The sequence below is a fragment of the Pyrus communis genome, chromosome 15 (genome assembly GCF_041283825.1).
Source record: "Pyrus communis isolate YQ-2024b chromosome 15, ASM4128382v1, whole genome shotgun sequence".
Lineage (NCBI taxonomy): Eukaryota > Viridiplantae > Streptophyta > Magnoliopsida > Rosales > Rosaceae > Pyrus > Pyrus communis.
Window position 1 is genome coordinate 37004988 of NC_142579.1, and position 20112 is coordinate 37025099.

The window sequence follows — 20112 nt, forward strand, 5'->3', positions numbered from 1 at the left end:
TCCTAAAAAAAAAAAAAAAAAAACCATAAGTGGTTGATACTAATTCTCCAATTAATAGGATGACGATCCTCAACAGATACTTTTTGTGGAAATTTAGAGAATCCTCACATTTTAGTCGTTCATCGTATATCGTGCGGTCAGTTTTCGTTAGGTACTATTTTTGTTTAATTTTAAATAAAAAAATTCAAAATGATTTCTGACCTCACAATGTACGATGAACAATTAGGATATGAGGATTCCTAGAATCCCCACAATTCGAATCCAGATAGAATCCAAATCCCATTTAATATAGTGAGTCTCACATAACGTAGATTTGGAAGAGTCTTGAAATTGTGCTAACCAGATTTATCTCAATTACTGTGCTTAATTAATTTAGCCTTTTAGCTGTACTTTTTTGTTTAAACCCTTCCACTAATGCAAATTGCTTTCCAACTCCTATACACCAAACTCTGTATTAATCCCTAGTAACTAAAAAATATGACTTAACCCCTCAAATTTAATTTTTTTCATATAAAACCCGACATAATTTTTTTACTAAAAAAAACCCAATGAGTAGGATCCACCTAAGTGAATTCATTAATTATTTATTACTTTACACATTTTACATTTTTTTTATGCCTAAAATACCCCTATTACATATTTGATGTGCACAATTAATTCTATGCATATTGTAAGGAGAGAGTGAATGATTTCGCAAAAAGAAAAATAAGACCTTAATGTTAAAAAATTCATTGCATATTAATATCAAATATGAGAATTGTTGGCTTAATTCTATGTATTTGGCATTATGAGTTCATGTACATATATTTTTACCTACCTACTATTTGAAATGTTCATTTCCAATGATGCAAAATATTGTATACCAACAACAAAATATAGCATAAACTTAGGAATTGGATCATGCTTTTGATTTTATCTTTTTACCTACAAACAATCATATACATATTACTTTATATATTTTTACCAAAAAAAAAAAGGTCCCTAATAGGCTAATATATGTAATAATACATGAAAAATAATTTACCTACCATGTATACAAAAATATTATTTGATTCAAAATATATAATCTGGGTTTTCTGAAAAAAAAAAAATATATATATATATATATATATATAAAATCTTGGTGTAGTGTGTGTGTATACAAATTAATTTACCTACCTACAAATTAATTTCCAATAATTTACGTACAAAAAATTATACCCCGTGTGTAGTGTAATATCTTTTTTTTTCACCAAAACATGGAGAATAATTTACCCATAACAAGAAGAAATGTAATTTGATGTATTATATTGAAAAATATTATGTCATACCTATATTTATACAACAATAAAACGTGCCTAATATGTGTAACAATACATTAAAAATAATTTACCTACAAGTTAAAGAAGTGTTATTTGATTCAAAATATATAATATAAATTTAGTATAATTTTTTTTTATAATTCGAACAAATTAATTTACTTCCCAATTAATGCAAAACACACACAAACACACACACACACACACACACACACACACATATATATATATATATATATATATCACAAAAAGGTAAATTTTTGGTATGATATGGATACAATTAATGCAATACAACAATTTATATATCTTATTTCACTTTTTCTACTACTTTAAATTAGGAATAAATTTAGGGATTTGGGAAGGTGGTGTTAGAATATAATATTGTAAACCTTAGTTAGTTAGTTAGTTAGAGACATTGCTCTCTCTATATATACATCATTGTAATAACTTCTTGAGTAAGAAATCAATACAACAAATTCTGCAATTCATCTCTCTAAAACCTCTTCTCTCTCTCTCCCTCTCTAGTTCTTGAAACCTTAATCATTTCTCAATCTCTCTCTACATTAACATGGTATCAGAGCCATTAAAGCTTGATCAGCTTCTTTGATCCTTTCTTTTTGCTTCCGCTACATGAAATTCTTTCTTCTTCTGTCTTGTGGGTATATCAAGATTACCCAGTTCTTCATTCTTCGCTCTGAAAGATTGTGCACACCAAGTGTTTGAGTCTTTTCCTCAGACAAATTTCTCTACAATTTTTCCGAAATGGTAACTGCGAATCAACTTCAAATCTTGCAATCACCAATCACTGGATTGATTTCATCTGTTTCCATGTCTGTTACTATGAAATTGGATGAGACCAACTATCTACAATGGCATTTTCAGATGCAGTTGATGCTTGAAGTCCATGGAATTATCGGGTTCGTTGACGGATCAAATCTCTGTCCTGCTCAGTTTTCTTCTAGTTCTTCAAGAGATTCAGAGGTAACATCTGGTACTTCATCTTCAAGAACTGAAACTGATGAGTACAAAGTCTGGAAAATGCATGATCATTCCTTGATGTTGTTACTTACTGCAACACTTTCTTCATCCGCTATTTCCTGTGTGATTGGTAGCAAGAGTTTTCAAGAGATGTGGGTTCATATTCAAAACCAGTTTTTCTTACCAAGTACAAAAACTAGTATAATCAAATTACAAACTGATCTTTACACCATTAAGAAGGGATCAAATTCAATTTCCCAGTATCTTCAAAGAATTAAAGAAGCAAGGGATGGACTTTCTATTCTTGGTGTCATATTTGCTGATGAAGACTTTGTGATCATTGCATTGAATGGACTCCCTCCAAACTACAACACATTTAAATGTGTACTCAGAGGGCGTGAGAGTATCATTTCACTAACGGATTTTCGTGCACAATTGCTCGCTGAGGAAGCCATTGTGGATTGTGCTCTTGTTGAATATGAGACAAAAGGTTCTTTCTTTCCTCTCTTTAGCTCTCAATTTCATGTTGGCTTCAATGGTGGTTATTATGCTCAATCCAATTTTAGTTCATGCCAGTCAAGCTATGGTAATAATGTTGATAGTTATAATGGAATTCTTGGCTCACCTCCATCTCTATATCCTAGTTCCCTGCCACTTAATTCCACAACAGAAGCTTCTATCAGTGCTCCAAAGCAGAACAATTGTGATAAACCAATTATAATGAAACCCGAGGAGCAGCCAGCTCGTTCTGTTGGTGCAGAAAGTTCACAAACTAGCGGATCAGCTAAATTACCAACATCTTGTGAATCAACCCAGTTACTAGAAGTGCAAGGACTATCTATACTGCATTTTTCGACTAGGATTCATCTGTTACATCAGTTTGCTCAGGTTCTTGCAGACCTGTCACAGGGAAAGTACAATGCAAAACTATTTTTAGACTCGTTTTTGGTTCAACTTGTTGTTTTGGCCATATGGGAGAAATCTATTCAAATTGCTGCACATGCGTTCAGAGGATCTTATGTATTTCGCTTGTGCAATGTTGGAGATATATTTGATATTCAAGTAGGATACCATATGGGCATTTGTGATAAGGGTGGCGGCACCAGGTCTATGTTGATTTGGCTATTATGGTACACATGATATAGCATCAATCTCACTCTCCAATTGTAAGGAATACTGCACTAATGTTCTTTGCCAATCTGACTGCTTCAACCTCATGATTGGGTGCCCCAATCTTGAGTTTGAGGGGGGATGTTAGAATATAATATTGTAAACCTTAGTTAGTTAGTTAGTTAGAGACATTGCTCTCTCTATATATACATCATTGTAATAACTTTTTGAGTAAGAAATCAATACAACAGATTCTGCAATTCATCTCTCTAAAACCTCTTCTCTCTCTCTCCCTCTCTAGTTCTTGAAACCTTAATCATTTCTCAATCTCTCTCTACATTAACAGGTGGCATGGGTGTAAATAAATTGTATCAGTAGGTCAATAATGTTCTGATGCGGCTGCAGATTTTAAATTTGGGCTTTTATTGAACGTTTATGTGTAGATGGGTTTTTATCTAGGAATCATGAGTTGTAAGGGCCAAAATCTAAAGCACCCTTAAAAAGTATGACTTTAACCCCTCAAATTTAATTTTTTTCATATAAAAACCGACATAATTTTTTTACTAAAAAAAAAACCCAATGATTAGGATCCACCTAAGTGAATTCATTAATTATATATTACTTTACACATTTTACATTTTTTTAGATGCCTAAAATACCCCTATTGCATATTTGATGTGCACAATTAATTCTATGCATATTGTAAGGAGAGAGTGAATGATTTCGCAAAAAGAAAAATAAGACCTTAATGTTAAAAAATTCATTGCATATTAATATCAAATATGAGAATTGTTGGCTTAATTCTATGTATTTGGCATTATGAGTTCATGTACATATATTTTTACCAAAAAAAAAAAAAAAAAAAAAAAACCCTAATATATGTAATAATAAATATAAAAAAAAAAGTAACTTACCTACCATGTACAAAAATGTTATTTGATTCAAAATGTGTATAAATATATATATATATATATATATATATATCTATGTGTGTGTATTTATATAATTAGACCATATTAATTTACCTACCTACTATTTGAAATGTTCATTTCCAATGATGCAAAATATTGTATACCAACAACAAAATATTGCATAAACTTAGGAATTGGATCATGCTTTTGATTTTATCTTTTTACCTACAAACAATCATATACATATTACTTTATATATTTTTACCAAAAAAAAAAAAGGTCCCTAATAGGCTAATATATGTAATAATACATGAAAAATAATTTACCTACCATGTATAACAAAATATTATTTGATTCAAAATATATAATCTGGGTTTTCTCAACAAAAAAAAATCTATATATATATATATATATATATATATAAAATCTTGGTGTAGTATGTATAGATATATATATATATATATATATATATTATATAATTAGAACAAATTAATTTACCTACCTACAAATTAATTTCCAATAATTTACGTACAAAAAATTATACCCCGTGTGTAGTGTAATATCTTCTTTTTTTTTCACCAATACATGGAGAATAATTTACCCATAACAAGAAGAAATGTAATTTGATGTATTATATTGAAAAATATTATGTCATACCTATATTTATACAACAATAAAACGTGCCTAATATGTGTAACAATACATTAAAAATAATTTACCTACAAATTAAAGAAGTGTTATTTGATTCAAAATATATAATATGAATTTAGTATAATTTTTTTTTATAATTTGAACAAATTAATTTACTTCCCAATTAATGCAAAACACACACACACACACACACACATATATATATATATATCACAAAAAGGTAAATTTTTGGTATGATTTGGATACAATTAATGCAATACAACAATTTATATATCTTATTTCACTTTTTCTACAACTTTAAATTAGGAATAAATTTAGGGATTTGGGAAAGTGGCATGGGTGTAAATAAATTGTATCAGTAGGTCAATAATGTTCTGATGTGGCTGCAGATTTTAAATTTGGGCTCTTATTGAACGTTTATGTGTAGATGGGTTTTTATCTAGGAATCATGAGTTGTAAGGGCCAAAATCTAAAGCACCCTAATTATAATTAGCTTAGTATGTAGTACTACATTGATAATGGAATCGTAATTTCAACGCTACTCTAAATTTGCAAAATGTTATGAACCCAACTTTTAACACCTATTTTGTTCCTTATTGTAAATAAAGTTGCAAATAAATTTCTATATGCATGTAAATAGTTACTATCCTATATGGATGTAATACTTTCCACATGTTTTAAACGGTTTAAAAGGCCGAAGCATCTATACGTTCTTTAGTGTAAAAATATTTCTCTTTCTCATGACGCTTACTAGGGTCTTAACCTTATACGATTTGAAGTTCTCCCAAACCCAACTACATTTACCGTCTAAGAGATGAGAATCGCTTACACGAACCTCTTCACTTTCAATTTCAGCCTCACTTTTGGCCAGCGTCGTTGTTTTTCCCAAATTCCTTGGCTACTCCATGGGGTCCGAAGCCTGCAGCAAACAATCACACCATAAGTTTGACACCATTGATATATTATACCTAACTGGTTGATTGAAGACAATATTAATGCATGGTTGTACTTAAAACAATGAATACGTGCAAACATAGCAATGGAGAAGAAACAAGCCAGATGAAAGGAAGAAAAAAGATATAAATTGGAAAATGAGTTGTCATTGGTACTAACAATAAGTCATCTAACACGGTTTGAAGTGAAATTTATTCCTTTAAAAATGAGTGCGTGATAATTTTTTAAAGTGTTAATAATAACAGTACTTCCAATCAAAAATGAAAAAATAAAAAATAAAAAATGAATTTTGCACTTGTTTTGTATACCAGAAAACAAGCAAATTTGTACGTACGGTCAATTGGCCTCTTCTAGATGACTAAGAAAACTCAATACATATTGCTCCTCTGGTAATTGAAAATTAAATTTTCTTTTAACAATAGCGCGATGATAGGCTAGCTATATATAAGCATTTCTTCTTCAATATGTTTTTGCAAAACGTGTTTAATGGGCCACATTAAATTAATGTCGTGATTCATATAGCTAACTGCCCTTGTCTTTACTTAACTATAAACATAAGTTGTTGATACTAATTCTTCAATTAATGTAGTGATAGTCAGATAGAACGTAGATTTGGAAAAGTCTCGATATTTGATATTGTGCTAGCCAAATTTATCTCACTTACTAGAGAAAAAAGCCTCACACAAGTTTTTCTTCACTTACTATGCTTGATTAATTTAGTTTTTTTTCATAACTGATATTGTTAATGAGATAAAATTTTAAACGACTCAAACTATAGATGAAGAAAAAAATCTTTCACTTAATGCGCATTAATAATTGTTGCAAGATGGGCTAAGAGCTAGTTTGAGATTGCCGTGATTTTTTTTAAACTTCTTCTGTTGTACGGTACGATGAGAATAAACAGCTGTGAAAAAACATGTGAGTGTTTGGTAAACTATAGTGCTAAAAATGCTTTTAGCAAAAAAAGAGATGAGAAGAGGATTGTCAATATGAAAGTTTCATTAATTGAAACTGCTCACCTGCATCTATTAAAAAAAAAGCATTTTAGAAGCATGGGTAAAGTTGCTTCTACTTTTTGCTACCCCAAAATAAGAGCCTAATAAAAAAAATATCAGTACGTTGTTACAAAATATCAAACGTCCAACGATATTCATAATAATTAATGTCTAAGTGCGAAAAATGTAAAAAAAGAAGAAGAAGAAGGTAAATTACACAAAACTATCTCAACTATGAACCGCACTACAATCTCGTACCTCATGTTTTAAACGTTGCAATGTCATACCTCAACTTATGAATTTATTGAAATATCATACCTCCGTTAGTGATTCCGTCAAATTGAACGTTAAGTAATGATTTGGCAAATGAAGGGGCCATATATTTGTTGATGTGACAGTCAACTTGTGCCATTAAAAAAATAAAAAAATAAATCATTTAAAAAAATAATTTTTTAAGTCAAAAATTAACTTTAAAATGGTGGGCCCCACCCGTTCAAATCACAAAATCCACCGTCTTCTCCGACTTGCCCTCCGCCCTCGCCGACCTCCCTTCTCACCGTCTTCACGTACGGCAAGCTCGGAGCCAGCTTCTTCTCCTGCATTACTCTCCAAATCCTTGCACTCTTACACCATTCTCTTCCACGCCTCCGTTCAAACGAAACCCTGAATTCAAACCTGAAACCAAACGCTTAATTGAAATTATTCTTCTCTCCCACTCCACTCTCAAATTCAATCCCAAATCCAACACCAAACCATTCCCCAAACTCTCCCTCAAACCCTCTGCGTCACTTTCACCATAAACCCCCAAACCCGAATCCCCAAAACCCATCTCATCCTCCAATTCCTTGAAGCGGATATCTGTGTTTTCTGGGTATTCGAGATCACAGCCGCGACAGGAGGTGGAGTTCAAGGTCTCCTGTGAAAACCTGACGGAAAGCAGGGAAAAAAAAAAGAAACTTTTCAAAAACCTCATGGTGGTCGGTGGAGAAAGCTTGAGAATTTGGGTGAATTTGAAGAAATTAAGTTATGCAGTGGGTGTTTTTTATGGTTAAGGTTTTGTTTAGCTGGTTCCACTCTTTTTTTAATGATAGATTTAGTGTAAGGTAGGTGGATATCTGCAGTGGGGTTTTGGGGCGGTCGGAGATTGAGAGGGGAGATCGGCGAGGGCGAAGTGCAGTTGGAGAAGACAATGAATTTCGTGCTTTGAAGGGAGTGGGGCCACTCTTTTTTATTTCATTTTTTGACATAAAAATTTATTTTTTAAAACGATTTATTTTTTTTGAATTTTTAATGGCATGAGTTGGCTGCCACGTCAGGAAATATCTGGGCCCTCCACTTTGCCAAATCATCACTTAACTGCTAATTTGACGGAATCATTAATGGAGGTCTGACATTGCAACGAATTCATAAGTTAAGACATGATATTGCAATGTTTAAAACATGAGGCATGAAATTGTTGTGCGATCCATAGTTTAAGTAGTTTAATGTAATTTACCCAAAAAAATAATATACAATCGTTCGTAATGACAAGTTTTTACAAATTTCATAAAAAGGTCAACCCTGAAATTCAGCACCATAATCCATAAATCCTGGATTTATATTTAACCATTAATTATCATTTACGCTCTATTCTTTTAATTAGATTTTGTTTTTCAGATTTTTTTTTTTTTGAAAAAAATGATCTTTTTAACGAATGTAGAAAAATGAACGGTTCGGGACGTCATCCTGAACGCCATCCTCTTCTCCAACTCTCATTCGTCGATCTGAACGCCATCCTCTTCTCCAAATTCTCCGCAACATCAATCAGCAAGTGATTTCGACAAAAATATTAGTCAACCTGAAACAGATTGGCCATGGCCCATGGGTGTCGATGACAAGGGATAAGAGACATGGGTGGTTGGGCAGACGAAGAACCTTTGGTGGATCTGCCATTGCATCAACAAAAGTGAAACAAAGGCATGGAGATGGTCGCTGGAGAAGATGAGAGAGCGGGCGGGGCAAGGAAAGAAGATGGAGAAAAAGATAGGTGTTTGGTCTCAGGTATAAAATGTGTTCGTTTACAGAGATGGCAAAATATTGGAAGAGAATTAAATGACATGTGTTCTAAAACTATTAGGCCAGATTAAATGGTCAGTAAATTGGGTACTCCCAAGTGAGTACCTAAGTATAACGCTTTTTAATGTGCTTTGGAATTTTACCATGGCAATAATGCTCCCTTCGTCTGGCAATAATGGTCCCTACACGTGGAGATAGACGAATTTTCATTTAACAGGCATTTATAATTGGGGGCCATGAGGCGAATAATTGCAGAAGAGGTATGCTGCACTTGTAGCAAGTTGTTGGATATTTAATTTGTGGATTACGAGGAATTTTATGATGACAAGTTCATTGTGAGGTTTAACTCATTGTCACACTTTATTAGTATAGGTAATATTATTTGTTAATTTTTTTTTAAAAAAAAAATTCATCCCCTTTGAGTATATTTTTATTTTTCGCTATATATTTATTTTATTTTTTTTTGAGCAAAGAATATTATCTACACTAAGAAGGAAGGAAGAGCTTAAGCCTCAGAAAGGACTAGCAATAATATAGCTCAAATTCATCTTCGATAAGAATCGAACCTAAAACTTCTTACTTACAAGTGAAGATGAATCCTTCGTAACCATTGGCTGATGACAACAATCAATAACAGTGTGACATCAACTAGACTACGTCAAATGGCAATAATGGTGCCTTCACATGGAGATAGACGAACTTTCATTTGACGAACATATATAATTGGGGGCCATGAGGCCAATAATTGTAGAACATAGGCATACTGCATTAGTAGCGAGTTGTTGGATATGTGATTTGTGGGTTGAGGTACGAAAGTATGAAATGTTTCAAGAGGAAGAAAGAATGTGTCACTGTGCATCGAAAACTTTTTAAACTTTATTTGTTCCATCATTTAGTGCGCAATAGGAATATGTAAATAAGTCTTTTACATGCAATGAAATTCAAAGTTAATTCATTGTTCAACAATGTTATTCACTACCAAGGTTGAGCCAAACACAAAAACAGATAGAGAAAGATACTCAAGTATGTCTAGTAACTAACTCTAGAAAGTGTGTTCCTTCTTAGATCTCAATCTTCCAGTCAAAACATGCAAGAGAAGAGACCAACAAAATTCTAATGAAAGTTAAAATAAGACCTGTTTCCATAACTACCTAGTCTACCTTTCCTTATAAATTCCAATTTCCAACTACCATTCATACATAAAAAAAAAAAACTAAAATCTTCAAGAAACCAAAAAATACATAAATTGAAAAGACAAACAAAAAAGAAAATGCAGTCTTGTACAAGTAGATTTTTGTTTACAAAAATTAAACAAGTAGATTTCGTTTTATATATTTTTGAGGAGCGCATTTAATCATAATTTCTTCTATCTACCCTCATATTTTTCCAGGGCTATAAACCTAGGGGTAATACAAGGGAGATTAAACTTTTAACCAAATGTTCTAAACCAAATGATGTAGTTGTTGATAATTGGATTTTAATTTAAGTGTTGATTAACGTGTTTATTTCTTATTGGTGATACATCATTTGGTTTGCAAATGTGGTTTAAAAATTTGGCCTCCCTAGCATTACCCAAACTTATTTGGTGCAAAAAAATAATGCATGAGTTCAGTGGCGATGCCATAAATAGTCGGGAGAAGCACGAAATTTAAAACGGTAAAAGGTCTCAGGAAAAATGTAGGCAACCAAATCCTTTTAGACAATAGACAACATTAATGTCATTTGTTCATAATGTATCAATATAAACAAGTTACAATTGCTGTCAACGAGTTTTCATGTCATAAAAAAGTGCATAAATAGGTTTTTTTTTTTTTTTTTTAACATACGAGAGGCATTTTTTAAATCACGGGCACTATATAATACTTTTCGAATGAATTGAATGATACTTTACATGAAATTAATGTCGTGATTCATATATCTACCTACCCTTAATGTGAATCGAATAATACCTACCCTTATCTTTCCTTCAATGATAGCTTGGTTGATAACTTGCAAGACTCTTTACTTGTTTTTGCCACATTAACGCAAGACTCTATTACTTTCTTGCATGTAAAGTCCACATTAAATTAATATTGTGATTCTTATAGCTACCTACCCTTATATTTCCTTGACTATTAACAAAAGTGGTTGATAATAATTTTCCAATTAATGTAGTGAGTTTGACAGAACGTGGATTTGGAAGAGTCTCGATATTGTACTAGCCAGATTTTTCTTCCTTATTGTGCTTGATTAATTTAGCATTCTCATAACTGATAATGTTAAATAGAGAAATGTTTAAAACACTCAGATTATACAAGAAAAAAAAAATCTCTCACTTATAGTGAAATAATAATTGCACAGAGATGAGCTTACTGACCTCTAAGGATGAGAGCGATGAGAGAAAATCTAGTCAACAGGATTTGCCCTAGACAATGTTTGTGGTGGAATGGACGAGCAACCTTGCAAAGACAACCATATAAGCATGGGTTGTGCTATCCACACATCCATTTTTACTTTTCACACACTCGTTAATTTATGTTCTTAATCTTCTTCAATTCATCCGATCCGACGGCTGAAATCCAAAAAGGTGTGGGAAAAGTAAAAATGAGTGTGTGGATATCACACCCCTATAAGCAAGGGTACTTTAGGCATTTCCTATCATCACCTCTATTATTCATATCTTTTATATTTTTCTTTCTATTTCAGCAAGCAAATAATGAAATGGTCTTGTTTTACATCTACACACTCTTCTTAATGTTCTACTATCGATTCAAATCGATTGAAAAATATTAGAAAAGATAAATTAATAGAATATGTGTAGAAGGTAAAAATAATGTGCAGATAGTACCACACATAATGAAATTATTCTATTATTGCTAGTTTTCCAATAATTTAAGGTACTACTATTAGATTTATTTAAACAAACTATAACGGTCAACCAGTTCTCAAGTTGGAATTTGAATTCCATCCGGATCCAAATTGTGAGGATCTTAGGGATCCTCACATTCTAACCGTTCATCGTATTGCACATTGCGTGGTCATAAATCATTTTGAATTTTTTTATTTAAAATTAAACACAAATAATATCTAATAAAAACGGACTGTACGATATATAATAAATTATTAAGATGTAAGCATCCCTAAAATTTCCACAAAAAGAATCAGGAGAGGATACTCATCCCTCAAGTTGTGCACAAATTGATGGAATGTGATAATTTCTACTAATTAATAAATGGAAGTGTTATTGGCACTCCAAAAATCTCATTCTACACTCCTCACAAGTGTATTTTTCTTTCCAAATATAGAAAGTTTGGAGTGTAGAATGAGATTTTTGAAGTCCCAATAACAATTCCCTTAATAAAACATTCATTGTCAACCAAAATCCTATGAAATTACCAGTTTAACCCTCTAATTAAAATAGAATATGAATAAGAAATATAGGATAGAAATGTAATTTCACTCAACGAAATTTTGCTGTTTTTTTTTCAAAGCTTCACCTACATGTAATTCTAACGTATCTCTAATTTAAAAAAATAAAAAAATAAAAAATAAAAATAAAAAAAACTTCGCACTCTCACATTCTCCATCACTCTCCTTCTATTTCAAAAACAAAAATAAAAAAAATTTTGAGTGGCTGAAAGATTTACACGTGTTGGAAGCTTTATGGTTCGGGGTTTTGGCATTCTATAAACATGAATCCTTCTTAGCCTTTGGCTGCCGACAACAATAAATAGAATAATGACATCAACAAGGTTACGTCATTTGGCATGTAAAGATAGAAGAACTTTTAAATAGAGGACATATATAATGGGTCCCATAAGGCCAATAATTATAGAACACGTGTATACTACACTGATAGCAAGTCAATTTGTTGGTTAAGGCTTAAATACGAAAGTTGAAATGTTTCAAGAGGAAGAAAGAATGCTTCAATGTACATAGAACCTTGTTACTTAGTACTATAATTTATTGATCTTAGATTTGATTCTCGCTAAAGATGAATTAAAATTATATTATTGCTAGCCTATATATGAGGCTGAACGTACTCCCCCAACATTTGAGTCTAGATATTATTGTCTGTTAAAAAAAAATATATGCATAATTTTTGTTAGACTTTATTTGCTCCATATTTAGAGCGCAATAGGAATGTTTGGGCTAAAAATAAACAGTTGGGCCTGTCCAAGGCCCAACTCACTGATATTTGTCTAAAAACTTAGTAGGTATTCAATTTGTGCAGCAAATGAACAGTGTGTGGCCCAAAATTCAAAAATACTTTATGACGTGGCGATTGTGGGCGGCAAAAATCCTCCTTCACACAGAGGAAGTAGTGTTCAATCGAGTTTTATAGAAGAAAAGTACATTTTCAATCCCAATTTGGTATTTTGATAGGATAAAATATCACGCTCCGATCTCGACATACATTCAAAATCGATACATGACGTCACCACATACTTGCTCATGTTTCATGCCTCACCACTGAGACATGACTAAAGCACAAGTCAATAATTTAATTACGCAATGACTTTCCTTGTTACATCGTAGATGCACCTAACCTCTATTGTTAGACTACCTACATACCCAATAGGGGATCAAGTCACTCTTAGTTCACCCTTCTTTTGAGCTCTGAAATTCTCAAGGAATATTAACTGACAAAATCATAGAGTTGCAAAACCACTCGTTAAGAGCTAAACAAGCATGCCTCACTAGAACCGTATGAGAACAAGAATTGTCGTTTCATCATTCAGCTTTACCACACTATTCCCCCACACAATTCCACAATCACAACAAAAATCAATTTAACGACTCAATGATACGCTACATTTAACTACTTTAATCAATCAACGCGATCATGTATCATTTCACGTAATTGCTTGAGAAGGCATATGTATGCCCGTGTAGACAGATACTGCAGAAGTTTCGCTCACAAACCTTCCAACTCCACTATCAAACCGATAACACCTTTAGCATTTCGCTTATGCGCATTTTCCCATAAAGCATATGTTTTAGTTTTGTTAGTCCATTTCTCTCTTTGCTGCAGATGTTGGATGTTAGACTCTAATCCAATGGCTTATTAGTCCATGTAGTTAATAAGGATTGATGTGGAATGTAAGTATGATTAGGGTTTAGTTATAAGCTATAACTTGGACTCCAAGTAAAGTATATAATCCGGTTATAATTGGAGAATAAGGGCTCTTGGTACTATCCTATTAGAACTGAGATTTGGTAGATTGTATCCTTGTACAATAAGGAATTATAGTGCATGATTATGGGAATGTGCACTAGGGTTGTAGTAGTATAAATACCAAGGGAAGGTCCCTGCATACACTACCGAAACATATACTTAGATAATTCCCCACAGGTTCGAGTAATACAGTCGTGGTGAGTGTGCAGAAGACCCTCCTCTAAGTTCTAGGTGCTTAATTTGGTGTGCTTGCTGCAGCTTCAATCCTTGCCGTGCATGGAAGGATGTCTTCACAAGGTTAGTGCAATGGTGTTTTAATATTACATGAACGTTTTAAGACTAACAGCAGAGCCTTCAATTATTTATAATAAAAACAAGTTAAAGGGGTATTTTATATAAAATAGGCAGCCTATAAGTGAAAGGAAAAGAATGAAATTTACCTTGTAACCTAGGTATATCAGAAAAGCAACTGTGCATACTTCCATGCGTCTTTTGTAGTTGTTTCCCCTCCCATGGGTGTAAATGGACCCAAGAGTAGTTTATATTCACAAATCTTTGCTTGGGGGAAGAGAAGGGAAAATAAGGGAAAACAAATGGATCTATTTTGTGAGATCCAAACAAACCGACACATGGTCAGTAAGGGAAATACAACACAAAATGAAGTCAAGAATATGTCCACAACCTAAGACTAAAATCAGAGATGACTACCCTAAATTTAACTAAATTAGAAAGAATAGAACAGTTAAGAGAAAAAGATAAAGGGGGAAGAGAGCTCAAGAAAATGCAAACTCTCAAATTTGAAACTAAGTGAGCTGAAACTCCAAGCAACTAAAGCAATCATTGTATAATTTTTTATGCAATAACCATTAGGAAATGTTTCAAATTACTAAAGCAATCATTGTATAATTTTTTTATGCAATAACCATTAGGAGATGTTTCAAATTTGAAACATCTCCTAATGTGTAAATCCTATGTGACTCTGTTTGACTAATAAAACGATGAAATGGAAGCCTTTTAAAGTGAAGGCATGCGGCTTCATATGAAAAAGAAAAGAATATGCCAAATATATATCCGGACAAACTAGTTGCCAAAGAAAATTTCATAGAGAGGCACGTACATCAGCAATCAAGATGATCATATACTGTTCTCGCCAAATACTCCGTTCTAGTGATCTTGTAGAATCTATGCGGGCAATGGTTGTGCCACATAGTTCTTAACCACTCCTACTAAATAGTTCTTAACTCCCATTGACCTAGCGAGGCATTGTGAGCAATCGCCATCTATCCTCCATTGAAACGTGTACATGTATGCGCACACAATGGTAATTTTTGGATGCAACGCATAGAAAGGTAATTTTTTGTCACAATGAGAATTCAACAAGATTTGAAATTTATTGATACAGCTTCAAACAACACCACCAAAACCAAACCTTTCAAGTGTTCTTATACGGACAATGTGCCGACCTCAAGCTCATGAACATAAACTCAAACTTAGAACAACCCGAATACGAATACGAATACGAATTTAGTTCGTAACTCCCATTTCCCTTGGGAATTTCGATCACTCACTGCCAATTTCCTCCAGTGTAATTCATACTTACATGTGCATACAAAGTTAACTTCTTTCACAATGGTAATCCAACAAAAAATGGAAACTTAGGGATGCCAGCTTCAAACAACTTTTACTAAATTCACCTGACTCCTACCACTAGTACAAAAAATACTTTGGGTGACGTAGGTCCTTCGTCGCGCAAAGTCAAAAAAACGTCGCGCGACAGGCATCGCGCCACGCCTGTGAAAGAAGGTTTTGCGTGACGAAGAAGTTACATGCGTCACGCAAAGTGTCTTTGCGTGACGTAGTAACCTGCGTCACGCAAAGTGGGTTGGCGTGACCAAGGTGTGCGTCACGCAAAGTGGGTTGGCGTGACGTAGGATGCGTCACGCAGAGTGTGTTGGCGTGACGTAGGATGCGTCACGCAAAGTGGGTTGGCGTCACTCAAAGACAGTTTGCGTGACACATACCTACGTCACGCAAACCCACTTTGCGTGACCTATGGAACCTTTTCGTCGCGCAAACTTTTTATGTTTTAATTTTTTTTTATTTTTTTTGACAAAAATATTTTGGATTTATTAATATTTTGGATTTAATTTTTAATAAATATTGTAATTATTCTAAACAATAAACAATAAACCAAGAAAAAGTTTAATTATAAACCATATGAAAATGTGCATACAAGATGTCTAAACAAAAAAAGAAAAAACTACAACAAGTAGTCTTCTAGGTTTGAAAACTACTGGGTATCGGGTAGGTGAGGTGGCTGGGAGGTCGAAGGTGGAGTAAGATCAGGTGCTGGCAGCTGGATTTGGAGACCGGACACCGCTAAGGCCTGTACAATCATACTCATCTGGGCCCTCATCTGCTCGTTCTCAGCCTTTATATGCTCGCTCTGGGCCCTCATCTGCTCGCTCTGGGCCTTTATCTGCTCGTCCTGGGCTGCAAGCTGACCTTTTAGGGTTGTCACTTCCTCCTTCAGGGTGTTGACCTCTCTTGTGGTCGATTTGGAAGAAGAGGCACCCGTCTCACGAACCCGCGCCTTCCCCATACCCCGAACAACCTTGCCATGACGACGACCGTACTTTTGATCCAGGACCTCAGTCATGATCTGAAAACCTACATCCTCGGGTAAAGTGACGTCCTCCATCGGGGTTTCCGGGAGAAGTTGCGATGTTGCTTCTTGGAGAACAGCATCGCCCTTTTCCACCATAGTAGCCTGTAATAATAAAGAAAAAACATATAATGGTTAATAACAAAATATATATAATATTTGAACGATTCATAAATATAAGAATAATAACAATTACATCTACTTACATGAAGCTGCTCAGCGATCTCATTGCCAGGTCGAACGTAAACGTCCTTGAACACGTCGATCTCAGGGAACTTAGAACCCTCCTAAAAAAAAAAACATTAGAACACGTCAATCTAAAGTTAGTCAATTCTAAAAACTTCACATATCACACATCACATATCATACCTTTTTTATTGTCTTTATACCGATCACCAACAACCTTTATATATTTTTACTCAATCTTTGAAGGTGAATTTTTATAAAAACCTGCAATCATGACCAAAAAAGAATTAATATCACAAAGAAAAAAATTGCAGCCTTGAATATTTATAACATCAAGAGAAGGACCACACAAAGATAAGATTGATCAACAAAGATACATTTGTCCACCAAAGTCCAATAAAATACATTCAGAAAAGCTGTTCAGTTTTTACACTTATTGATCAAATGGACTTTAAAAACGAATTCAAATGAACTAAACGGAAAAGAATAACAAAAATTATTGTAAAAAAAAAAAAAAGAATTTAAGCATATTAAGACCATGCACTGACTAACTCTTTGACTAAATCATCAACACTCTAAATACGGCAAGTAGAGGTGTAAAGTAGAGGATCCCATAATCGTCCCAATGTTAATTTCATGAGTAGTTTACGAAGACATGTGAGGACAATAATTACTTTGTCAACTGATTTAAACAATGAGATTCCAAAAAAGACAACCCCGTAGGAGACACACTATAGTTTCTGCCCACCACAGAGCTTAATCTCTGTCCACACACTATCCATACCCCTTACTGAATCAAAACCCCTAAATCGAACTGATCACAAATATAAACAGAATTTGTTTTTGACAACCGTAAAGTAGTTTAACTAGAACGCAAAGTAGTATAACTAGAACAAAAGATTAGCTAAAATAGCAAGAATCAACTTGTTTTGAGAGGTGTAGAAGTTTATCAAGCTTTCTCTCATAAAGATAAAGTCAACTTTGAAACCCGTCAAGATTACAGGTTACAATCATACAATATATTCCTTTTTCTCGAAAGGATTTTTGCGAATACGATACACTACATGATTTATTTAGTGAGTTTGTATTGTTGTATTCAATAATTAACTTATCTAACTTTAGGAAACCAAAAGAACCTGACTAAACGAATTGTGCATAATTCTTCTCCATATATATATATATATATATATATATATATAATATGCAAAGAATATCGAAAACACACCTGCATAACTGACAGTAAGAGCACAGAAGATAGCCATTTGAACATTTGAACATATCAGAATAACCGCAGCTACTGCAAACATAAATTCAAATCAATGTTAACAAAGCAACTCTAGATGCTATTTTATAAAAACTATGAATAGCTTGCATCGGAGTTGATATGATTGATGAATTATGGAAGCGAGAAAGACGGGGGGGGAGGGAACTACACAGCTAGAGGATGATAAATACAAGAAATGTTCGGGAGAAAGCAAATGAGAGTAAAAATTACTAAACAAAAACTGCCGGCCACCCAAAAAGTAAGAGATAGTGCAAAATTTGGAGCTCCTAGAATACATGATGTGATAATCTCTCAAGGTAGACAATCCTTGAGCAAAATACTAGGTTAAAAAGGCCAAGAGGGCCCTGGATGGAAACCTACCCTCCCCATTCAGGGTACAGCTTCTCTGATTGTACCTTTCAGACTTCAGACCTCAGAAAAGATCTCTGAACACAAGAAAACAAAAACTAAAGTGGCCATAGTGCTATCCTTGTATGTACAAAGCCTAGGTTAAGTACAGAACAGAGAAGATAGAACACATCGTCGTAACTCACAGAGAGGAACGTCTGAGCCCATGGAAAATCCAAAAAAAAATTAAAAAAAATAAAAAAACCATAGCATTGGAGACTCTGTCACACTTTTAAGGTTCCTAGGAGTCTAGTATGGTAGAGCAAACATGCGGACATGAATATTAAAATATATATATATATATATATATATATATATATATAAACTGCTAAGATTATCTCCACTTAGGAGCTCCTGCTTAGCAGTTTATGCAGTTTATAGATCATTAGAACTCCACAGAGTCTTCGTCCATACCAGAGTATGAACCGCTTTATATACTCTTTAATTTTTATTGTAAACCAATATCAAGCTAAATGCAAAACATTTACCCCATTTAAGAGTTCCCCAAATTAAAGGATACCTTGATAATTTTATACTTGCTCACATGTACACCATTCTAAGTGCAACAAACAACATAACACCACAAATGTTAAATGGAGTTTTCGCCATTTTGCATTGTCTACGTTACTATGTATATTATACACGCATAGCAAGATCTAAAGAAGGGTGAAAAAGGAATTAACTTGGAAAACTCAAGAAGTTCGTGGCATTTTCGACTAGTAACAAGCTCAATCCTTACTTATGTAGAAGAGAATGCTAAGTAAACAGAACAAATGCACAAGAGAATACTGCTACTGCCCAAACACAGGGTCAACAACTCACCACATTGAGCAAAACGAATTAAGCACTGCCGAACTATTGGGTATTGGTCCAGTCCCCACCTTTCACTACAGAACTTAAAAACATCCCACAGTGCCAAACAAGATATCAATCCAACAAGAGCCAGTGGCATCTGATATCTGTAATCAAATAAAATATACACAAAAATATCAGATAGGATGAGGGGAAAAACACTGACAGTTATTAAACCACAACCTGCCAAAGAGGAAAAGCTAAAATGTACAGACAAAGGAAAGAGTAATACATTACTTATTTTATTTAACAGGACCCCCAACAGGATCAGACTCATCATACAGGACACAATTAAGGCTATCTTGCCCACGCCCTTTCACCCTCTAGCATTAAGATGAATTATGAAAAGGAGCACAGCTGTAGCTTTACCTTTCATCTCCCCTTCACTGGAAAAGTGAAGATTGAATGAGATTACATTCCCTCCACCAAAGATGTTTTGCGCGACCTAAGTGCACGTGCGTCGCGCAAAGCTGTTTTGCGCAACTCACGTAGCCCTGCGTCACGCAAAGTCAACAGAAAAAGTGGTAAAACTTACTTGCTTTAGCGCCAAAATCTTGCGGGACGCACAAAACGTCGCGCAAATGGCCTTTGCGCGACTGCACTTTGCGCGACGAAGATTGGCGTCGC

General features: G+C 33.9%; 1 protein-coding gene across 5 annotated transcripts; it reads right to left on the minus strand.

Moving 5' to 3' along the window:
- Window positions 1-16296: 16296 nt before the first annotated feature.
- Window positions 16297-19840, minus strand: LOC148690959 (uncharacterized). Of its 5 annotated transcripts, none has more exons than XM_088685188.1 (5): window positions 19718-19840; window positions 19456-19592; window positions 18187-18258; window positions 17678-17735; window positions 16297-16656 (listed from the first exon to the last, which is right to left on the minus strand). In XM_088685188.1, exons 2-5 carry the CDS (start codon window positions 19583-19585, stop codon window positions 16401-16403), a joined length of 516 nt encoding a protein of 171 aa, XP_088541314.1. In that variant the 5' UTR covers window positions 19586-19592; window positions 19718-19840; the 3' UTR covers window positions 16297-16400. The 5 variants fall into 5 exon arrangements, with proteins under 5 accessions (XP_088541314.1, XP_088541315.1, XP_088541313.1 ...); XM_088685189.1 differs by having other exon boundaries at window positions 19723-19741; XM_088685187.1 differs by lacking the exon at window positions 17678-17735 and having other exon boundaries at window positions 16297-16880; window positions 19515-19592; window positions 19718-19733.
- Between the last annotated feature and the right edge of the window lie 272 nt (window positions 19841-20112).